At 39.4% G+C, this 16,431-nt stretch overlaps 1 protein-coding gene across 2 annotated transcripts in view; it reads left to right on the top strand.

Annotated features, from left to right (window-relative positions):
* The window catches only part of MAP3K7 (mitogen-activated protein kinase kinase kinase 7), a 74,571-nt gene extending 64,787 nt beyond the window's left edge, over positions 1 to 9,784 (top strand). For both annotated transcript variants that reach the window (XM_090036879.1, XM_090036872.1), the window contains 3 exons: positions 3,421 to 3,482; positions 4,051 to 4,166; positions 6,635 to 9,784. In XM_090036879.1, the coding sequence (XP_089893005.1) occupies positions 3,421 to 3,482; positions 4,051 to 4,166; positions 6,635 to 6,815 (359 nt within the window). In that variant the 3' untranslated portion in view covers positions 6,816 to 9,784. The remainder of the gene's footprint in view (positions 1 to 3,420; positions 3,483 to 4,050; positions 4,167 to 6,634) is intronic.
* The last annotated feature ends 6,647 nt before the right edge of the window (positions 9,785 to 16,431 follow it).

The raw sequence follows: 16,431 nt of genomic DNA, 5'->3' as shown, positions 1-16,431 counted from the left end.
CTTCTTCATACTCCCTGTGTACTTAAAAAAGGACTTTTTGTTATCCTTGATCCTTAATGCTAACCCTAGTTCCGTATCTGCCTTAGCTTTCCTAACAGCCCCCTACAGACCCAAGCGATGGAGATATACTCCTTTTTGGTGATAGCCCCCTCCCTTCCACTGGGTGTATGCCTCCTTTTTGGCAATCAAGAATTCCCGAATGCCTTTGGTGATCCAGGGGGACTTTTGAGCACTCTTGCCCCCTTTGATTCTCATTGGGATGGTCACCCCTTGGGCTCTGAGTATCGTCTCCTTAAGGAACAACCACTCATCTTGGGTACCCAGCTCCCCTACTCTCCAGGACCCCAGTGCCTCTCCTACTAATCTCAACTCATTGAAGTTGGTCCTCCTGAAGTCAAGGGCTACTGCCTTGCTGTAGGCCCTTGACACCCTGTGCTGGATGATGAATTCCAGCAGGTGCGATGATCACTGTCGCCCAGGTGGTCGAGGACCTGGAGTCCCCTCACCAGGTCACTGCCTGTGGCCAGGACCAGGTCCAGCAGGGGAATTCTCCTGGTGGGAATGTGCAACTCCTGGGTTAAGTGGAGGTCCTGTATATCAGCAAGGAAGTTTGTTTAATTCCTTTTGACACTGGGGCGAGCGCACACTCTAGGTACACAACCTCCATACTAAAACAAAGCAACAAGGATATTGGACAAATTCAAAACAAATCATAGAAAGATCACTACTTGAATACAGCAACATGGGGGGGTCTCCCAGACATCCCTCAGAGATATGCCATTATTGCTATACAGACAATAACACATTATTGTGTATTGAGGCACTGGTCTTCCAGTAGTATGGTACACTGCCTTGAATTATGATCTCTCGTTGCTCATCGCAGAGTTCCTGCTTTGAGCTGGTTCAAATTCCTGCCTTTTACAGTAACAATAGAAGTAAAGAGGATGAATCTATTACATAGTATATTTGATGATTCAAACTGAAATTCTCAGGATAGTCGCACATGCTTAAGATAATTTTGTATGTATTGATGTGTTTGTGACCCAAATGAACAAATTGGCAGTTTCAGTTTTGTAATAACGTTATATATGGAGATCACCTGTCTGTAGAGGAGAATTTTCCCACAGAATATTGGATTACACTAGTTTAAATTTTTTGGTAATTGACTCCCTGAATCTTGATAGGCTCCTCTCCACAACTTTCCAGTCTCTTTTTCTAACAAACACTTCACATTCCTGTCTCCATTTCCACCTTCCTATTTCATTTTCCTTTTGGACGTTTTTCTTAGATATAGCATCGTCTCTGAGAAGCATCCGGGTGGATAAAAATAAACAATTTTTTTAAATAAAAAAAAAAACCCAGAATTTTTTTAATCAGATTTTAAGATGATTTTTAAAAATAAACCTATATAAAGATATGTTTAATTTAAAATACGTTGAAGCTCAAAGATGTCATAGAATAGTGATTATAACTTCTAATTATATACTATTTGAGACCATATATTTATGTAACCTTTTTAGAAAAGTTTTATAAATAGGTCACAACAGGACATGGACTATATTAGGGGGTTCCCAGAGGCTTCTCTGTAGATTAGTGAAGATTAAAGAAAACCGCTCGACCCAATGAGACTCAGTGCTCAGTCTATAGGGTCCCATGAAGCATCTCTGTGATGCTTAGTTTCAGTTGTAAAACTGTGGATTTGTATTTCTAGAGATAATATCCTTGCTAACAGCAGTATATGGAGATGAGAAATAAGATACCTGATTACCTACCATCAGCCGTATTGTCTGTCTTCAAGGTTATGTACACAGAATCGAGCCCTTACATCTCTCTAAAAGTGCAAAGTTTAAAGTTAAATGAATAAACGATTGTTGTGAGTGGAGTAAATCTGGACAAGGAGGAGGAGTCTGGAGCTACATGCAAAGAGGGAGGGCCAGTAGAAGCAAGAGAGGAACATTTTGAGTAGAATAGTCAAGAAGTCTTGAGGGATAAATTTCTGGGTATAGCCTCTCCATTGATTTGAGATCTAGCAATGGCATGGTATGCTAGAAGGCAAAACCTATCATGGCAATAATTGAAAATTAAAAAATACATATTCTTGTTTTGTTAAAACAGTTATGCATGTTGTTGAAGAAAAATATCAGAAATACATAAGCTTGTTTTAGTGAAATAAAACAATTTTTAAATATTTGTTGTTTTTGGTGACTGTTGTTATTGTCCTTGTAATATAGCGTAGTAAAAATATGTCCCAAATATCCATGATTAATCTAGTGAATTAGAGATCGTTGGGAGGGGAACTACTTCGCAAGTGTCCCCTTCAATTAGGTTTGGTAATAAAATAACCAAATAATAATTTAGTTTTCTGACACAGCTGCAAAATTAATCTGAAAAATATCAAAATAAAACACTGCTTTGAAATGTATAGTGTGTACCTTCCAAAAATGAATCCTACATCTATCCCTGAGTTGTGAATAATATGTATTACAGTTATATCAGACAACAAGAAACCACTTTTTGTCAAAAACCGTTATTAAATTGGGGTTTCCTGACCAATGATTTAAATCGTGATTTAAGTAATGATTTAAATATATATGATTTAAATCAAATCCACCCTGGAGGCACAATCCCTTAGTTTCTTTTCTACAACTGTTCTACAGGAAGTGCTTATGGGGCATGGTTGGGCCTCTTTTTCATACCTCTTAACGTATGCTCTTCTGATAGTAACACAGAGGTGGACCAGGGGTTTCTCTCTGTAGTTCTACTGTTGTATTTCTTAAGACTTAGTAACGGTCCTGTGTTCTTCAAATACTGTCCTTCTGGAAACAAGAAAATCTTAAATTTCAGAAATATGTAGTTGCTCTGGAGCTGAAGTCATCGAGAAGTCCCATAGTTCTGCAGGGTTGGGAAAGGGCAACCAGGCCCTTCAGAAAGATTATTGGGTCCCAGGCTACCACCCACCAAAAGGTAGAGGTTGTTAAAGAAGCAATTTGCCAAATCTTGTAAGAGAGTTCATTCTATAACTGAGCAAAAGTCTTCTGCTTGTTTTTTGTCAGACTGGGTTCACGTAGTCTTCATTTGAATTCATCAGATGGGCTGGCTGCCTAGATTGGCTGAAAATGCAAAAAGCTGCATAGAACTGAGTTGCGTAACTATGACTCATAAATGTTTAAAAATAATGTAAAACTTTTTGTTTCCACGTGCTTTGTTCTAAGATTGAAGACTCATTTAACTGCACTGGGGGTGGGGGCTACATGTTAGGGTATGTACAGCAATATTTCCATGCATTCCATTTCCTTATTGATGTATAGTTTTGTTAAATAATGTTTTCATTTTTGCAAGGAATTGCAGTTTTGTGTGTGCTTAATGTAGAAAAGAGCCATTAGCTGAACTGAAAGTATAACTGTGGTGGTACTCTTACAGATACTAATGGATCAGATAACTCCATCCCAATGGCCTATCTTACACTAGATCATCAGTTGCAGGTAATAAGTATATGCTTTATTAGATTATGAAATTTAAATTCATTTCAAATTATTCTAGAAGTGATGATATTGTTACTGACTGCAATTTTTTTTATGCTTATTTATGTGTGTTTTTATTTTTGGCCTAACTTTTGAACAAGGCTAAAAAAAAATCTGCAATCCGAGATTGCTTGACTCAGATTTGATCAAGCTATTAAAAACAAGTCCAGGGAAATATGATCTTTTAAACCAATTGAAATCTTCAGTTAACCATCTGAATAAGAAATCATTTGTTTGAGGTCATAGATTCGAATTGCTGTATTCTCATTCAAACTTTATTTGCTCTGGATGGTCGAACAGTACTCTAGTCATCCCTTGAAAGAGAATGTGTTAGAGCAATAAATGTAGATTTTTCAGTCTGAGTCAACTTTGGCAACAGTGCACTGAGATTTTCCAGGGCATGGTTTAACACTTATTTTTAAAAGCTTAGTAGTTTCTGAACCCTGGTAGAATGTCTGTAATTATTTATAACACACTGTTTATTGAGATATCAGTTGATTAGTTTTTAACATGTCTGATTTATTTTCAGCCTCTAGCACCATGCCCAAACTCCAAAGAATCTATGGCTGTGTTTGAACAGCACTGTAAAATGGCACAAGAATATATGAAAGTTCAAACAGAAATCGCATTGTTGTTGCAGCGAAAGTAAGTAAAACATTGTGAACTTTTCTGACCTCATACTTTCAGATTCCTTTTCCACTACAATAAACCTTGCAACCAACTGAATTCTTTTAATGCAGTAACATCTTATAGAGAATAGTTAGTCATTCCCAAATTTATGATCTTTTTGAAAAATAATGTTTCAAGCTTTTGAACATAAAGCAGTTAGCTACTACAAGTAGTTGAGAGATTTCAATCTCACAATTTTGTCACATCCATTCATGACAGCCTGTAAAAACTGTTTACTTTTGTTTTATGTCCTTGTAAGGCATTGTGCAGTTTAAGTTCACATAATACTTGACCTAGCAGTTTATTTACATTTTTAAGGCTTAATTTGTACTTATTTGGGCAATGTATTTTAGCGCAGTGGTTAATTACAAGGTGTTTCACATTTTGGCAACTGTTTTTGGGTTGTACTCTAGCATCTGAATGCTATATATACTGAGAAATCACAATGTGCTTCTCCAGGGCTTCTTTCCCATGGATTTAAGCCATAATCCAGAAAAGTACTGAAGCATGTGCTTGCCTTTAAGCACTGGAGTAGTCTTAGTGATGTCAGTAGGACTATTCACATGTTTGAAGTTTAAGCATGTGTTCAAGTGCATTGCTTGGTAAAAGCCAAAGTGATTGCTGGATCAAAGCTACATCCTGCAATACATCCCCTTGTGTTCTGCCTCCCCTCTCTCTTGGCTCCTGACAATTTCTTGATGATGGGGAAGCATCAGTGAAAGGTCACATGTGCCAAGAAGTGGTGGAAGTGCAATTGTGAGCAACTGGCCTACTTGCCACCCAGTGTCTGAGGAAATGCAGGCAGAAAGTGTGAGGCTCTCAGTCCTCTTAAAGAGCAGATTGTCTTTTGGTTTTTCTTTGGTGTGGCCTACACAGAAAACCAGAGGCATCTGTGACACTTATGTGGAGGCAGCAGGAGCAGCACTCTGTAATGAGGCTTCTGCTTTGACAATTGGAGAAAAGGAAGAAATATGGTAACTCAGTTAATTTTCACATTCCCAATCAGAGGACAAGATTTCTCATATATTGGTCCCTGGGGCTGTTACTTAAAACTAGGCAGTGTTGGGATTAACATATTTATGGGGGGAAGGAGTTAAATGGTATTGTTTCTGCACATTCTTAAAGTGTGGGCTGTGAAATGAGTGTTACTAATTGCATGTTTCTTGTCCTATACATAAAGTACGGTTTTATTCAGTTCCCCTTCATTTCCAGGCAATGTGATCACGCAGTTCGTCTATTCTTATTAATACAAGTGAAATTTCTTTCTTTTACCAGCAATAAAACCTATCCATATATATTTTAAAAATATAATGATATATGTGTGTGAATAATACCATGTCTTAATTGTTCATGAGGCAAATAAAATGTTATGGTACATGTGTGTTTTGTTTACTGGAAATTAGCATATTAACTTTGTTCTTTACCATTTTGTTGCTAAACATTGCTGGCAAATTTGTCCTTCATTACTTCATAAACCAGGGGAGGCCAACCTGGACCAGTGCTACAGGCAATGTCTATGCGGCATGTTGGGCAGGGATAGAGAAACTCAGTGACGGGGCAGGGGGAAGAAAACAGAGCAGGAGATCAGGCAGGGGAAGGTGACCAGAATGGCACTTGAGGACATCATGGGGCATTTGTGGCATGCCTGCCAAAAGGTTTGCCCCCCACCATAAGCAATTAGAAAAAAAATGGCATTCTAGTGAGCTTATTGAGAACCTATTTTTTAAAACCAGTTTGTAGTAACTGTTCGTGTTTATTTGCTCCTCTAAAAATAGTTGCTGGAAAACGTATTGAATACTTACTGCATCAATTAACTGAGATGACAGTTGTGAAAATAGTCTGCCTGACTCTTGTTTCCACTATTTTAACAAGAGAGTTGCTTAAAATAGAAAACTGGCTGTTTTGAGAGATGTGAAAAATTCCAAGAGTTAGTTTATAATTTTTCCAGAATATAATAATATTTCTGCTATATGATTGCATTTGTTCTTGCTACAATGGTTTTTTCTATCTAGCACTGTAACATTTAACAGCCTCATTTCTTGTTGGAATAAAATTAAAAATATAGTTAAATATGTAATATACTTATGGTAATTTTTGTACACATGCACTATACTATTGCATTTTAAAGCCATTATAAAAAGCATGACTTTAGAAGCAGATGATAATGCTCTGCAACTTTGAATGACTGTGGCTATGATTTAAGAGTAAATATTTCCCCTGTATGTTAAACTACAAATTGGTAGGATTTTGTCATATTCATGTTTTTCATGAAGATATAATGATAAATTGAATACAAATTTTAGTTTGATTAAAAGCAAAATTATAGAGCAGAGGCTAAACACATAAGCAAGTAGATATGAATGTTTTTTGTTCTCCATACCATTTTAATGCTATCATTTATTATTAGTATTATTATTATTATTATTCTATATATTTTTTTTTAGACAAGAACTAATAGCAGAACTGGACCAGGATGAAAAAGACCAGCAAAACACATCCCGTCTGGTACAAGAACATAAAAAGTTGTTAGATGAAAACAAAAGTCTTTCAACATACTACCAGCAATGCAAAAAACAATTAGAGGTCATCAGAAATCAGCAACAAAAGCGGCAAGGCACATCATGATTCACTGGGACCTTTCTGATGAAAAATATGCACACAAAAGACTGGTTTTTTTATTATTCCTTATTTTGACAACTGATGAGTGTTAGCTTCTTGGTGTGTTCTGAATGCCTATATTTGTCTGCTACACTTAAAACATCATTAATTTTCCTTTTCCTATGGTGGACATTCAGTTCAACAAGTTAATCAAATAAGGTGGGAGAAAATTGACTTGAGTTAATCAACGGCACTCAAGTTAAAGCAAGTACAGTGAACTGTGGCTGTATGCATGCTCCTTGTGTGAAGGCTAGCCTAACAGATGTTAAAGTGGCTGCTAAATTATAAGATCTTGTTTTTAATTTTTGGTGTTACCTCGATAAGAGCAAAACACAAACTCTCCTGGTTTAGAATGGTTTTGTTCTTGTGTCTCATCTCAAGGAAATTTACAATGACAGTCATTTTCAGGATTTAAACATGTACCATACTGCAGAGATGATGTTGTTTGACCAATAATTCACGATGCATTAGTGAGACATTTTACCTTTAGGCTTGGTGCATTTTTCCAGATGGAAAATATTAATCAAACTGATGCCAGCATTGGTTCAGAACTTGATGACCCTGCATTTTGACTGAAATGTTTCTTGTAATCTTGTATTCATAAAATATTTGAAGTAAAAGATTATTTTCTTTACTTTCATGTGCGGGGATGACGTGCAGGGAGTGGCATGCAGTTTTATCTAATCATACTGAGCAAAAAGTATTGTGATTCATTGGGTAAAAAGGTCTCGTATAAAAGAAACCAATCAGAATGTATACAAATGCGTGTTGAAGCTTACCGCTTTTGTGCCTCTATCATCATTTTCAGAAAGATATTCAGAAAGCAAATGAACATAAAGGTTATAGAATCATTCCCTCTGTAATAGTTAATGGGATATTTTTTTATGATCTATTTGAAACACTGAAAAATATGGCAGCATTCACCATAAATGTAAATCAGTTTGTTTCCAGTAAGGAACTGGAGGCTGCTGAGAGAATTTTATTTATTTTAAATACAAAATCTTGTAATGGAGCCAGGAATGCAGATGGAAGAAGCTGGCGTAAAAAAATGAGAGAAATTACTTAGGTCTGAATCAGGAATCCTAGTTATTCCAGTCATTTGATCACAGTTCAAAGCAAGCCCATCATAGAATGCCTGCTGCCCTTACTAATAACAGAAGCGTTGCATATAACTAACTCAAAGCATGAAATGGTCAGTATCTTTAATAGCCGTGATTATGTTGGCAGAAATAACGACTGTTTACAGTAAAAAATGCTTATTTGGATTATTTCACCTGGTAGAAAAATGAGGATTTTTTTAATAGTCATAACTTATTTCTTAAATAAGCTGTTGGTGGTTTTTAGTAGCATTAATGTTTTGTAATGAGAAAATAGAAAATGAAAATTTAGATGCTGTGTCCTCAAAATACCAGAGATGAGATAAACATTTGATTATTTAATCATTGTGCTTTATTTCAAATGAGTAATTATTGCAAGGGCCTGACTGTTAGGTGAACTTAACAGGATATTGGTAGTAAAAAACCTTGCAATTTTCCTCTTCCCCTCTTCTGTCTGATAAACTTTGATATTACTGTGTGAGTAATTAAAAATATCAAGGATGAAAGATAATTTACTGAATGGCTTCATTCTGACTTCAAAATAAATCTATTATTTGACAATCGTTTGGGAGTTAAAGCCCTTCCTTCATTTTATTTAAATAAAAGAAGGGTTATCATTCCCGAAACCTTAGCAGATAATTTCATTAGTTAGCTGAAACTGATATTGGGATCAACTTAAGGGCACACATATTTATAGCAAAATGTAATTGGCAAAGAAAATAACTGTAGTATTAGGAATAGCACAAGTTATCCAGAGCATTGCTCTTTGCATACATCTGTCCATCTACCAAAATGGACACTGTCAGTGTTCAGCAGCTTTCTTAATGTGTTTAAGCATGAAGTAGAGCAGCATAAATACTAATGGTTGACTTCACATGCATGGTTAATAATTAGAAAAGGAAAATTGTTTCCCAGGACAGTTACTGGGGTTTTGCTGTGTCATAGTATGTTTAAAAAACAAACAAACAACAGTACTAATACTTCATGTGCAAAGTCACTTTATGGCAAAGTTTGATTAATGGAAGTGAAAGCAATGCTAACATCATTTAAGGGTACATAATATGAAAGTCTAATTTTACAGTTGCTTAAGTTTACATTTAAAAAGGGTCTTGCATCATGAGTACTGTACATTTACTGTACACTGTGGAATTCAGCTCTGTTAAATATTTAGATTGTATTGCCAGTCTAACTAATTTACAGAAGGGAATATCTGCTTTTCAGCCCTTCCTCTTCAAATTCCACCAAAAATTGAAACTATTTACCCTACTTTGTTCGTGACGTTTTCTCTGCGAGCAAGATGCATATACACCCATCATAGAAAATCTAATGGACTTTCTAATGGCAATCTGAGCTAAGCAGAATTAGCAGTTTACCGTCAAGTGACTTTAGCATTTTCAAAAGCTCTTGTTTTGAAGTTGTTTACAAATGTACTTTTATCTTTCTGCTTAAACTATTTTGGAGTGTTCAGGAACTATTTCAGGTCCTCTTCTATTCAGTTAAAGCTACCCCTCTGATCATGGAGGTGAAACATCTAGTTTTGTCCAGGCACTGCCTTTTCATTCTCAAAACAGTAACAGGCTCTGCTTTTGGTTAATGTTTTGTGTAAAATATTGTGTAATGAAAGTATGCTTCTGTATACTGCGCTGTTCTACCAAAAATGCTTTTTTTTAGGCTTTATATTTGTTTTATTGATGAAAAGTTGAAGATTGTAATTCAAAACCTGTACATAAAATGGTGAATGATTTCATATGATCTAGGAATGAGCAGTGTGGCTTTCTGCTACAGGGGTGTATTACACTACCAGGAATATAATTAATAAAAGTGAGAGATTTCAACAAAGTTGTAATACCCTGACACTTGCCAGGGCATCCCAGATCTGTGAAAGAATTCCCCTTTCCACCCCCCCTCCCCCCCCAGGGTAGGAGATGGCTCTTGAGCAGTTGTTCTTGCCATCAAAAGAAATTGCTTGTGTTCTTAATGTCCCCTTGGTGGCATACAGAGGTACAGCTGTGGACAAGCAGTTCCTGTAAACTGCATATCAGGAAACAACCTTGTGCCTTCAGTATTCATGCTCCCTCTTCTCCACCATTGAATCTTCCCTTAACGATCCTGTTTCATCGATATTTACCTTGTTCTGTTCCTATCACACTCCTTTCCTTCCCTTTGTAAGAAGCTACAGCAGAGTTATGTAAATAGTTGTCGAGGATCTGCGGCTGGCGAGCCAAGCTCACAGTCTCGGTCACGGTGGTGCGGCCGGGCGGTGGCAAATTGGACGCGAACAGGTGGGATTACTGGCGTGGAGCTCTGAGACACGGATACGTAGCAGGTTTTAAACAGAGAGTATTTATTAGACTTACGCTTCTGAGGCGTAGGTATTGGTGCTTTCTTCAGTTACAGTTAAACAATTAAACAACAAAAAACGACAAAGGGGTCTGTTGGCCCACGAGGTTCACAGCAAGCCCTTGCTTTCTACCCCCGGTGCAAGCTCAGGGATAGGTGTGGCTGCCCACTGCTAGTCTCAGGGCTGGTCAACAGCTCATTAACGAGAAACATGAACGAACAGTAACAAAACTGTAACTTGTCGTGACGCCAGTCCAAGGTGGAAGAAGCTGAGGTCGGAAAACCGGGAGGTGATGCAGCAGAGACATCAGGTTAGTGAGGATGAGCCGACTTGTGATCAATGATAGGAGCCAAGGTCAATCCAAGCCAGATAAGTAGAAACCAGGTTATCAACAGAGTCCAAAAGGGTGATCCGAAATCGCGGTCGAAGGTCAGAACGAAGGTAAGTAAGCCAGCAGTTCAATACAGTATATGAAGTAGAAACGAATGACACTAAAAGCCAAATGAAGAAGGAGACCAATAAGCCCAAGGGCTTAACTGGAGGACAGTCCCTGCCAAAGCAGCCTCTGTCTCCAGCTACGCGGGTCTCCCCAGTTGTGAGACAGTCTCTGCTAACAGCAGTCTCTGCACCCACACTGGGTCCGGGTCTCCCCCCGGTGGGAGGGGGTCACTGAACTTTTATCAAAATTTAGTGGCCAATCAGAACGCTCTCCACAGAGAAATTTCTAGTCTGATTACTGAGCATGCTCTCAGTCAGAAGCTGACAGAGTCTGAGCATGCGTCTGTGGGGGAAGTAGGTCAACAATGATTGACAGCTCCGCAGGTCACCCAGGGGGCAAGGGCTGGGTGAGCCTTGGAACTTCCACTCGCAGAGTCCAATGTGCATGTCAGTTCCAGTTCTTCTGTGATGGCAGCATATATCTAAGATTTTCCCGTGACAATAGTCTTCAGTAAATTCAATGAAAATCATCTCTTTGGGTAACACAGGCCATTTGTACATCTGCTCACCACTTTCTAATCCATGTCAACTGATTTGCATTACACAGAATCACATTTCAATTTGAATTAAGAGTTAATAGATGATCATTGACCGTCAGCCCCTTAATAGACCCAATTTGCAGCCTCTATGTATGGGCTTATGGTTGGAAGTAATTAGGAGGCAATAATAAGCCTGTTAAAGCTACATTGATATGAACCTACTGAGAGTTAAAGTGGTGTTCCAGAAGCCGTAACAGATGCAGTTGACCGCAGTGTTGATGACCATCTCAGCAAATGTGTTGGGGGGAGGGGGCAAGGGGGTTGTCTCCTTTCTTCACAGACCAGTAGCCTGTGTGCTTGGACAGGGCTCTGGGCTGTCATTGGCACATTTGACTTTGTAAAGGTGTTACTTTGTGCCTGATAGCCTGTGTGCTGTTGCAGAAACTCAACTGAGTTTCCTTTGCAGGGATTGATATTTGCAATGCTTATATGATGAGTTCCTAAAGTTTTTTTTCCATTAAATCAGCGCTGTATATACATGTTGGTTAATACTGTTTAAATTGCCTAGTTCGGACTGGAGCCAATCTTAATTCAGACTGCAGGTGTCCATGTGCCATATAGTACTCTGGATTAAATCTAGAAAAATGTAACATCTTTAAACAGCCGCTATGCCTACCCCAGATCTCTCCTAAAACCAGGGGACTGCCCTGTCCAGTCCAGATATTTGTGGTGCCCTGTTCAAACCTACTAAAAACATAGCAATAGAAGCAGTAGGGGGCAAACGTTCAACTTCTGGGGTGACTGCACTGTACTGGCTGAGGGGAGAATCCTGCTAAGGTAGGCATCATAGAAATATTATGTGGATTTTTAAACAGATTTTTTTGTTTTAAAGACAGCTTTCCAAATTGATCCATGTAAAGTTGGCTCACCTTTTTTATAATGCACTCAGATTGTGCTGTGATTTAAGGGCTTTTTTGAAATAGGTGTCAGTGATTTGCATTCTAGGCTTCCTGTTTGCCAATTACTAAATCCTCAGAGAAGGCTGAGGGGGGACCTGGTGACAGTCTATAAACTCACTAGGGGGGACCATAAGGGTTTGGGAGAGACCTTGTTTCCCCTAGCGCCCCCTGGCATAACAAGGACTAACGGCCACAAGTTATTGGAGAGGAGGTTTAGATTAGACATCCATAAGAACTACTTCACGGTCAGGGCAGCTAGGAGCTGGAACCAACTTCCAAGGGAAGCGGTGCTGGCTCCTACCCTGGGGGTCTTTAAGAAGAGGGTTGATGCCTACCTGGCTGGAGTCATTTGAGCCCAGTTTTTTCTCCTGCCCAGGCAGGGGGTCGGACTTGAAGATCTACAAGGTCCCTTTCGACCCGACTTATATTATTCTATAAAATCCTGTCAAGATGAAATTCTAGTTGTGTGCATTATGTTTATTAGTAAGAGTGAATGAAATTAATACTTATAAACAAATCCATTTTGTAACCTGGCACAGCCAGGAGTGTGGAGGCTTCTTGTTGCACATTAAATTGCAACAACCTTCCATAAATTGTTTAATTGTGGATACTCAGTGACAATTTACTCTCCTTTCCCCATATGTGCATGGCCAGTTTAATCAGGATGACACAACAGAATTGAAATTGAACTAAATTGTTTTTAATTATGATACTGTCCTCAATTAAGTGCGTTTTAAAATGAAAATTGATTTGTGGAAATTTAACCTAAGAGTCTGAGAGACCGGCAATAAGAATTATAGTCAGAGTTGTGTGCTTTGCCCTGTAAGTGACTAACAGTTTGTTATAGTAGAAGTATAAAATAGACTTGTGTTCTCTTATTTATGTTTTGTGATTGCACCCCACCCCCCATTTTAAGCTGGCTCTCAAAAGTAGTTTATGAATATTAGTTAAGGATTGGGGTTTTGTTTCAGTTTAAAGTTGGCCAGACTGAATCACTAAAATGTTAAAGGGTAGCCAACACCAAAGACCAAGATACTATTAGAGTTTGGATTACAAACAGCAAAGCCTTGCTTCTAGTTTAAAAAACAAACATTTCCCTATTTTCTGTATGGTGATCAAAATACTGTATGGTGATTTAAATATCTTCCAGTAAGCCAAAGATGATTGGATGGTATAAGCAACACACATTCCAAGGTGGCTACCAGGAGAAGTGAGGGTATCTAATTCAAGGCTGAGTCAAAATCTATCACAACAAGTCTTCCAGATGGTTCCTTGTCCCTATAATATAAACTTAATGGTGCAGTGGTGGACTAAGGAAACCCCATTCCAGAGGTGCAAAATTCTTCCATCCTTGGGAAAGGGGATCCTTTAAGATGATGAGGTCTGCCTATTTCTAGCTCCACCCTCTTGACTACATATGGCTTAAATCAAAGGAAGAAGGACAAGTGGTAGGGAGGTTTAGAAAGATGTGTTTGTCCTGGAGGGTTGGTTTTGGACAGCTCCCAGAGGAGCTATCGGCCAAGACTGTCAAGAACTGCAGCTGGGAGCAGCGATAAGGGAGCAGTGAAACTGTGGCCTAGTAGCCTCAATGTCCAGGGCCCTGGACTGGGGCTTGTGGAGCATGGTGACCCCACTCTTTCTTCCCTACCAGCAGTAGGATAGGGACCATTACCATGAATCTGGTGACTCGGTGAAAAGACTGTTGGGTGTCATTGCTTGAAGAATTCACCATATGCCTGAAGAAGGGCATTTGTGCCCAAAAGCTTGCAAAGAACAATTTTTCCAACTACTTAGTTGGTCTAATAAAAGATATCACATCTACCCAAAGAACCTTGTCTGCCTATGTCCTTAGACAAACAAGTCTACAACCAACAACATTTAATTGCCTGAGGAAGAACTTTTGGGTGTTAGTGTCTGTGAATCTTGAACGAGATAGGTGTTGGTGCAACCTCCCAAACTGCTACACAGCCATGCTGATTTATGCCCTGCGGAAGGGAGGCCAGAGAACACTTTATAAGGATTGTTCTCCCCTAACTACCCTACGTGGGAGACTAAAGAATGCATTACATCTCTTGACTCAGCTCACAGGACTGGGCATGATCTTGTGGCCAGCAGAAGCTTTTTCTTGTGCTACAGGTTGCTGATCATTTGGCAAGTTTGTTGTGGCCAGAGCAGTTGCACTCAGAAGAGCATGCTACTTGCATAGACGGGCTTCTCTGAGAAGAGCAGGATGTAACACGGATGCACTGCTCCTCTCTGGGGCTCTGCCAAGTCATCCCTGTACATTGGTGTATTTTCTTCTTCTTATGTAGTGGGAAATGGTGGGAACTGCACCAAACATATTGGAAAGGCAGACATAAGCACTGTTTAATGTCTGTTGGCTGTATGTCTCAAGCAAGAAGAAATCTTTTTCCTCTCTCATAATTTTCAGCTTTTCGGATGAGACATTACCTGTCAGTTGGAAATAATTAAGTAGCAAAAGATACAGTAGGCTGAAACAAGCTAAAAGACTATTCAGCTCTCCATAGGAAAACAGTTAAGTTACAGATATTCAGTGCAGAGGAAAGGAGTTACCTAAAATCAATCTGAAGATACCCAAAGTTAATCGGAAGAATACAATGAGGGGGGCCCCCACTGAGTTTCAGACAAAGTTTTGTTCAGTTTGTAAATCAACAGATGGCTTCCCTCCCCCCCCCCCCCAACAGCCATTGCTGAAGACTCAAACTGCAAGTCAGGCACTGTTTATTTCCTCTCCTTACCTCATCACAAATGATGCAGTCAGAACATTCATGATGTAGGAAGCAAAATGAATCCAGCTTGCTCTTAGACTGCCTTGCAGGCAATAGGAGCAACTTATTTTTATCAGCAAAGTAAGCAGATAGGACCCAAGAAGCAGGAAGCACTGGAGTAAGATGCCATTTTTACTTTTTCTGTGTACAGCTGCACTTGAAATGACAGCAGAGTGGAACAGCTGAAATAAACAGAGCTGTCGGGAAAGTTGCATCATCACCATCATTAGAGATGAGCTCTCATCCCCACCTCCGCCCCCAGATGCTGGGAAACTTTGGAGCTGCATCTAACTTTGTGGCTTAAAATGATTGCTTTAGTGTTCTCAAACTGTGCTGCAAGATGCAACTAATCAGGGCTTTTTTGAAAACCTAGAATATATGAAAAATTCTGATCCTATTTACTATGCCTTCTGAGGGGCAGAAAATCTACCTTAGCATTGGTTACAACCTTAAAGCAAGCTTTGGTTCTGTTTCTTGCGTTAGATCTCAGTTGCTCTGTACTGAGTTTAAGGTGCATCAGTTGGGGTAGGGGGAATCTTAACCAAAAGCTCTGCAAACTCAGCTGGAGATTGAAGGGTCTGAATGGCATTTGGTATCAACTACTAGGGAAATGGGTGGGGGCAAGGGGAGCAGGGCACAAGCCATGGGCACTGGCAAATTGCAGCAGGGCCCACCTCACTCTCCTGGGTAGCAGGGAGGGAAGAGAAGTAGTAGAGGTGTGATGGAGGAGCTGGAGGAAGGGAAGGAGAGGCAGGGAAAACATGATCCCCCTTTTTTGCAACCAAAAAAGTTTTTGTCTACTCTATATGTGGTGGTGGTGAAAAAGGGGATGGCATCCTTCCTACTCCCTCACAGCAACAAACCACTGGCTGCTTTTCCACCATTTCACTGCCGCTTTTCGGCCCTCCCTGCTGCCAAAACTCGAGTCAGAGTAGGGAAAGAGGTGAGGGGGGAGGCACACAGTACTGCTCAGGGCTTAGTACTAACCAGCACTATCTCTGGTATCAACACACGCAACAAAGATCCTGGCAGCATGACTCCCATTGGCTTCTGATTATACTTTCAATTACACTTAAATCCTTTGTCCTCCCTGGCTTTACACAGGTGTAACTAAAAGCAGAACAAAATGTTGAGGATTCCAGATTTCTCCAGAGCCCAAACCCTTTTAGAGCTTCAAAACAGAAAATGTCCAAAAGCTGGAATTATTCCAGTTTTCAGTTAGAAATGAAATTTATACCATAGCATGGTCATTCTGACTTTATTACAGGCAGCAAAGGGAAACTAGTATCCTCCACCTGGCACTAGCAAAAAATCAGACCCTAAGCCACATCACAGCAAAGAGAATACATCACATACAAACGAGACAGTTGAGGAGCTCCACTTTGTTTTAGTCTGTAAAGTGTCTATCTGGGAGCATTTC

The sequence above is a fragment of the Crocodylus siamensis genome, chromosome 1 (assembly GCF_052110815.1).
Source record: "Crocodylus siamensis isolate JL-2025a chromosome 1, ASM5211081v1, whole genome shotgun sequence".
Taxonomy (NCBI): domain Eukaryota; kingdom Metazoa; phylum Chordata; order Crocodylia; family Crocodylidae; genus Crocodylus; species Crocodylus siamensis.
This window is presented reverse-complemented; position numbering and strand designations above follow the sequence as displayed.